This window comes from Triticum aestivum, chromosome 7B, assembly GCF_018294505.1.
Source record: "Triticum aestivum cultivar Chinese Spring chromosome 7B, IWGSC CS RefSeq v2.1, whole genome shotgun sequence".
NCBI lineage: Eukaryota > Viridiplantae > Streptophyta > Magnoliopsida > Poales > Poaceae > Triticum > Triticum aestivum.
The window spans coordinates 586,515,558-586,522,163 of NC_057813.1; the positions used below are offsets into that span (position 1 = coordinate 586,515,558).

Below are 6,606 nucleotides of genomic sequence, written 5' to 3' on the forward strand. Positions count from 1 at the left end.
GAAAAGAGAAGTGCAAAATGAGATGTAGGGACTGCAACCTAGTTAGTAGTCAAAAAATATACAGCAGCAGCATCCAGTTATTAAGGTGGTTATACTTGCGCTGCTGCTAGCTACAGGTCAGCTGTTTGAGTCTCTCACGTACCAATTTTTCATTTATTTGTGGGAGGCTGACAAGTGGACCCTTGCAGCCATGGTATAGTATTTTTCGTGAGAACAATATTTTGAGGTTTATTTTTGCAAAAAAGCAGGCCACACGTCCACTATGCCGCTAGTCGCTGACAGCAGGCTCCGTGCCACGTTGGCGTACCTAATCAGCATCTTGTTCGTATAAAAATGTGATTTGCACCGTATATGTACGTCAAAGCCAAGTTATGGCATCAGTTCAATGTATACCGCAAGTTTTAGCACTAAACTGATTTTTCATACCAAGTTGTGGCACCAGTGGTGTAATTGACTCAAAAAAAGGCTGATAGTTCTAAAAAGAAATAACTGGCTGATGCAGCATCATGATATTTTCTCCGTCTAGGTGTGTAAGTCATCTTTTTTTATTAATTTTGAGACAAATATTTCCGGACGAAGAAAGTACCTTACATTTTAGATCAATATAAAGTGACCATGATTCCCTAAAAAGAAACTGGCGGGCTATTGCATTCCTTTGTGTCGAGGACCGTCTTGCTCGCGGTGAAAACCGAGCGTCACGAATCTAGTTACCGCTCGATTAATTAAAAATTCCTGGGTATTTTGGGTGAGAGCGATACATGAATGTCGGTCCTCCCCCCGGTCGGCATTGTTTTGTTCCTCGCGTGCAGCATGCACGTGTCCTTCCTCGGTTAGAATAATCTAAAGCCGGATAAACTTCCCCTTCGCAATGGTCCAGATCCACAGGGTGCCCATGTCCAAGCCCACTTTGGCCGCCTTCTTCTTGTAGTTCTGTGCCTCCTCATCCCCGCACACAGTACACATGAGGAAACAAACACATCTATCATGTCCGGATTATTAGGGCTAAAAGGAACTGGCTAATTATAGAACTTGCATAAGTACATGGATCGACCCCGTGTGACAACGAAACAAATGAAAGAATGCGATATGCATACTACGGTACTACATTTACACCATCCGACAGAGCTCTGATGCGCGCACTTCCTTCCTTCGTTCCTTCCCAGGGATCGAAAGCCGAAACCAAACACATCTCAGACGACGGGTTCATGCGTGGTTCTTGTAAGATGCAGCAGGATCTCATCAGCGGAGCTTGCACTCGGCGGGCAGGCCCTGCGCCACCCGCTTGGGGTCGGTGCAGTAGTTGTAGATCATGAACTTCCTCTGCACCCACCGCATGCGGCGGTACCCCATGCCGCTGAGCTCCTGGTTCCACCAGCTGCCGCTGCCGCCGTTTGCGCCGGCCGCGGAGGCCTCCATGGTGCCCGCGGGGCAGCGCTGTGCGCCGCCCGACATGACGCACGCGTCGGCGTTGAAGTTGCGGAAGGAGGCGACGAACGGCGCCTTGCTCCAGTCGGTCTTGACCCGGCCGCCCTGCGTGGCCCAGTCGTCGGCGTTCCAGAGGCTCGCGTACAGCCGCATCGGCTGGCTCTTGGGGAACGACACGCCGCGCGCCTCGTGGTTCTTGAAGTCCCTGATCGCCGTGCCGTCCACCGCGAATCTGCACACCCGTGACCGAAAGGCCTTCACGTCAGCGACAAGCTCGAGCAACATGCGCAAGGAGCGGCTCAGTCTCCAGAGCGGAAGGAAAGAATCCATGAAGGAAGGAGGCTCACATGACGTGCTGCGGGTTCCAGATGATGGAGTAGGTGTGGAAGGCCTTGGTTGGGTCGAACCAGAGGCGGAACTGCTGCTCCCGCTGCCCCTGCCCCTTGGCGAACACGTTGGTGTGCAGCGTGTAGGGCTCGCCGGTCACGTTGCCCAGGAACTCGAAGTCGATCTCGTCGTGGGCCGCCCCCTGCGACGACAGCTGAAACACACCCGCGCACACGAACAGACCATCAGCTTCCATCACATAAGGAAACGGCAACGGCCGATGAACTGCGACTGTCTGAGAATGCACTACTGAAGATGCTTACGTAGAAGGTGGTGACGGTGCCGGCGGAGTTGCCGGGGACGAGCTTGATCTGCATGTCGATCTTGCCGAAGAGGTACTCGGTCTTGGACTGGAAGCCGGAGCCGGAGGTCTTGTCGAGCGTGAGGTCGAGCCCGCGGCCGCCGTCGACGACCTTGCCGCGGCCGTCCCCCCAGGTCATCTCGGAGTCCTGGAAGAAGTTGCCGCCCCGCGCCACCGCCACGAGGCAGGCCATGGCCACAATGCCGAGCGCCACCGTCCTCATCGCGCACTCGATGTTTCTTTCTCACTACTGGGCTGCTGCTACTGAGTGAAGTGTGGGTAGCTGAGCTTGGCGGAGCTGGGTGGATTGCTCGGGCAGTAGGGGGTGGTATTTATACCGTTATACGGCCGGGGGAGGGAGGCTGGTTTGGATTTGGACAGGCTGTGGCGAGGCAGTGAGTGGCATCCAACGGGCAAGTGCGATGCCGGCTGGCGCGTCTGCGGTTTACGGGCGTAGTAAATGCCGTGGTGCCGTGGAGCGGGTGGTTTCGGGCTCGGCGCGCGGCAGCTGGAGGCACCCTGGATCCAGCCCCTCCACCGGGGCGTACGTGCGTGGGGCCGCGCGGGCGACTTTACTTGACCGCGTCCATCCCAATATCCCATCCGCGCCGCGGCGTCCGCGAAAGGGGGCGAGCGACGTGACGTCGTGCCGGGGTAGATGGGCGAGCGGCCACCCGGGTAGATGGGCGTGGGGGAGCGCGCAGCTTTTGCGAGGGAGGCGCTTTTGCCCGCCACTCTTCCGGCACGGGCCGTGTGGGCAGTGGTATTCGCTCAGCTTTACAGTTCATCATCGCCTTCTAGATCGGCACCCCGCCTGCGGCCTGCTGGGTGCGTGATCTGATCCGGCCGTGGCATGTGCGGGCCCGGGTTCCCCCTTGCCGAAGGAACGGACGCCGGCCGGGGCTGGCTGGCCCGGCCCTTCTGGCCGACCTCCCATCGAGGGCAAGGTTTCCGGTGCTTGGCGTGTACTGTAGTGTGGTGTACGTGCAGCTGCGGTTGGCCGATGCAGCTGGTGAGGTCTCATCTAATTGGGCTGAATTTTTACCTGTGGTTGAGTGGTGAGTGGGTTTCTTACGGTCATACGACTCATACATACGGTGCATTGTGTTCTGTTTTTGAATTTGAAATGGCTGGAGGCGGCCCCGTAGCATTTCTGGCTGGGCCGACCCGTCCGTCAAGGCTGATGACGAGTAAGTACAGTATATGATCCGCCAGTGCTCCGATGGACACGCTGTTGTTAGGTACGGGTGCCCTGATTTGGACGCCTCTGCACGACGAGCGGACAGGCTCGCATTTGGACTTGTCTAGGCGGGGGACACGGATTTCAGGTCCTTTAATCCTTTCCTTGCCCTACCCCGATGCATGTCTGTCGTATAGCACCTTGTAATATTATCCTTCAAAGAAATTCCACTCGACCCTAATGAAGTCGGCACATCATGAAACATCACAGTAGCTAAACAGGCGCATGGATGGCCCCGGTTAGCACAGTCCATCACATTTCAAGCGGTAGGACGGATGCATGCATGCACGTCTCGCCAGTGAGGCTGAAGCAGTATACGAAACGTGATAAACAAATACTGCTACGTGGCCTGGTGGCCATTGCCGAGCAGGCGGGCATGGCGTGCGTGCAATGCATTTGCGCGTTGTACTGCGAAACCGGGACAGCGGCCAATGAATCCGAGTAAATCATCCACAGTGGCAGCAGGCGGGAGGGGAGGACACATCGGCATCAATGGCGGGTGGCAGGTGGAGCAGCGGGAGCCAGCTGGGCTCCTCATCGCTGCTCCAGTCATCAAGTGCGTGCATGCACTGCTGGCGCCGCTAGCACCTGCCCTCCAGTCCGATTCGATCCAATCCTGCCGCTGCTGCAGCAGTACAACAATGAGGCCCGCCCATGCCTACGGCGATCATCACAACCTTCCCAAAAACAGGCTGTCCCTTCGTCCAGGAGCACTGGTGCCAGCCAGACCGACCGACACGAGTCCCCGCTACGGAGTCGCGAACGGTGAGGACTCGAGAGGATGGATGGATGGATCATGGATGGATGGATGAGGAGGAAACATGACCGGATGGGCCGTGCGTGATGGTGGTGATGGGTAGCACTGAGGCCTGACTAGTCAGTGGTGGTGTTCTTCAGCGCCGAGTGCCCAGTCCCGTCCATGGCGGGCACGTACGTACCTCCGTTTTCATCGCCATGTTACGTTGTTGTCTCGTGGTACCGCCTACGAGCCCATGCGCGAGGTCGACCCAATCGCTGCCATTTCAAAGCTCAAACTTGCCTCGGCGTACGCGTCGACGCCCAGCGTCTTTAATCGGACACAAAAGGGAAATCACAGCTTTTCTTGCATGTACTGGTGTATCCGTTGGAGTACCGCGGTGCATTCTGACCACGTCAGTACGTAGACGTTGCGTCCGGTCCTACTGGTACGTTCTAGTTGATCAATACGATTCAATGCGTACATCGTTCGTGGACGCTGCCGAGCACGGGAATTCGGTGAGTATTTAAGGTCGTGTATTAATATAGTGCCGAATTCAGTGCAGCGTACGTATGCTACGGCTTCGTTGCTTCGTCGTTGCCGCACCAACGATCACCACCGGCTAGTTGCTCGTCTATGCCACCTCCAACGCTACCCCAAATCAACCGCCTCACCTAAACTTCCTCCTAGGTTAGACCAATTTCAAATTCAAATGCATAGAGCGCCCAATCATAACCAAAAAGAAGCAAGTATGCATGAATTTTACATGTCTGATCATAAAAGAATCTTAGTTCGACAGTCCATGCAAAGGAAAAGAAAATAGATTTTTTTGTCCTACCGTTCCACTATCCAAGCCTACACGCTCACTCCGCCACCGGCTCCTCATCATCATCCTCCTCCGGCTCGGCCGCCATGTGCTTCAACATCTTATCAAGGACACTTTGCACAATTAACCATGCATCGTCATCCAAATCCTCCATCCCCAAGCTCAACATCTCAGTGTCCTCTGAGTCTTCCATGTGCCCGTCCTCGTAGCAGCTTCAACCTCGGTCGTGGATCATCTCAAACATCTGCCTATTCGCGTCGTCATATGACGGCTCGCCTGGTTGAGAAATGCCGGCGAACAGCGTGCAGGCACCAAGCTGCTCCACACCATGTGTCCGCGTCCGGATAAGCTGTGGCGATGCAGACTCCGAGAAAAGCAGCGGCACCGTGTTGACGTCGACGAAATAAGGCACATGTGTTGGAAATATGCACTAGAGGCAATAATATTTGTATTATTATATTTTCATAATCATTATTAAGTTTATATTTCTGTGCTACAATCTTATTGATTTTGAATATGAGATTTAGAGTAAAACTCAAATACATGTTTGGAAATGTAAACACCAATTGATCCCTAGTCATTCCTCTAAGACTAGCTCATGTATTGATGATGATTTTGTTTTCTTGATCATGAGCATTACTAGTATGCTATCAATAAATGAGAACACAGTTATCATTGTGACAACGGAGTTGGATAAACCCAACTTATGAATTAATCAGAGATGTCCTCGTTGTTATGTTATCGACTTTTTCATATATCTTGTTCACATTCGCGTAGTTCCTTAAATCATGAAAATATTGTATGCCAACGTACCGGATGGTTACTTTGGAGTTGTTGAACGTCGTTTCGTAACTGGATGTGAATAAAGGCGACTTACGAGTATACCAAAAGCGTATGTCTCGGTATCAATAGTTCAACTTGCAAATATTCTTTGACTCCTCTTTTGTTGAATCAATAAATTTAGGTTGAATTCTCTACCCTTGAAAATTATTGTGATCCCCTATCCTTGTGGGTTATCAGTGCTGCACGCTTGCAACCAAGTAGAGAGGCCATGTTGTTGGTCTTCGGTTCGAGGAGCCGTTCGTGGACGGTGTACGGGGGATCGTTCATCGATGGTTCGAGGGACTCCAAGTACGATCTACACCGACACGCTTAGACAGATTACGGCAACGTTCAGTGGGTCGGGGGCCTTCAGATGAAGAGAAGAGCATCATGAAAAAACTAAGAGAAGCTCTCCGCTTGGAGGAAATATGGCTCCGCAACGTTCTCGTGTGCCGTGGCTGCGGGCTGGAGACCGCAACACGGCTTATTTCCAAGCACAGGCCAGGCAACGGAAACGAACGAATAAAATCGCTAGTCTCACTAGGCCTGACGGCTCGGTCTGTGCAAACGAAGAGGAAGACAAAGCTGAAATCAATGCTTTTTATCAGGCTCTGTACATGACATAGGGAGTCAACAACATGGACGTGCTCTTATCGCATGTGCCACTTCGGGTCACACCGGAGATGAACGCAGCCTTATGTAAACCATATGAACCCTCCGAGGTACGCCAAGCTCTATTTCAAATGGCTCCGTCGAAGGCGCCGGGAGTGGATGGTTTTACGGCTGGCTTCTTCCAACGCCACTGGAAGCTACTTCATCATGAAGTAACGGAGGCGGTGCTGGATTTCCTCAATGGAGGTGAACTACCA

General features: G+C 53.2%; 1 protein-coding gene across 1 annotated transcript; it reads right to left on the reverse strand.

Annotated features, from left to right (window-relative positions):
* Positions 1-996: 996 nt before the first annotated feature.
* Positions 997-2,427, reverse strand: LOC123158862 (probable xyloglucan endotransglucosylase/hydrolase protein 23). Its single transcript, XM_044576682.1, has 3 exons — positions 2,076-2,427; positions 1,773-1,966; positions 997-1,657 (listed from the first exon to the last, which is right to left on the reverse strand). The coding sequence occupies exons 1-3, from the start codon at positions 2,334-2,336 to the stop codon at positions 1,240-1,242; spliced, it is 873 nt and encodes a 290-aa protein (XP_044432617.1). The 5' UTR covers positions 2,337-2,427; the 3' UTR covers positions 997-1,239.
* Positions 2,428-6,606: the final 4,179 nt, after the last annotated feature.

Coding starts and splice junctions, on each gene's coding strand:
- LOC123158862 (XM_044576682.1), bottom strand. CDS start 2,336: ATGAGGACGGTGGCGCTCGGCATTGTGGCCATGGCCTGCCTCGTGGCG. Junction 1,967..2,075: donor GCACCGTCACCACCTTCTAC/GTAAGCATCTTC, acceptor GGTGTGTTTCAG/CTGTCGTCGCAGGGGGCGGC. Junction 1,658..1,772: donor TGGAACCCGCAGCACGTCAT/GTGAGCCTCCTT, acceptor ACGGGTGTGCAG/ATTCGCGGTGGACGGCACGG.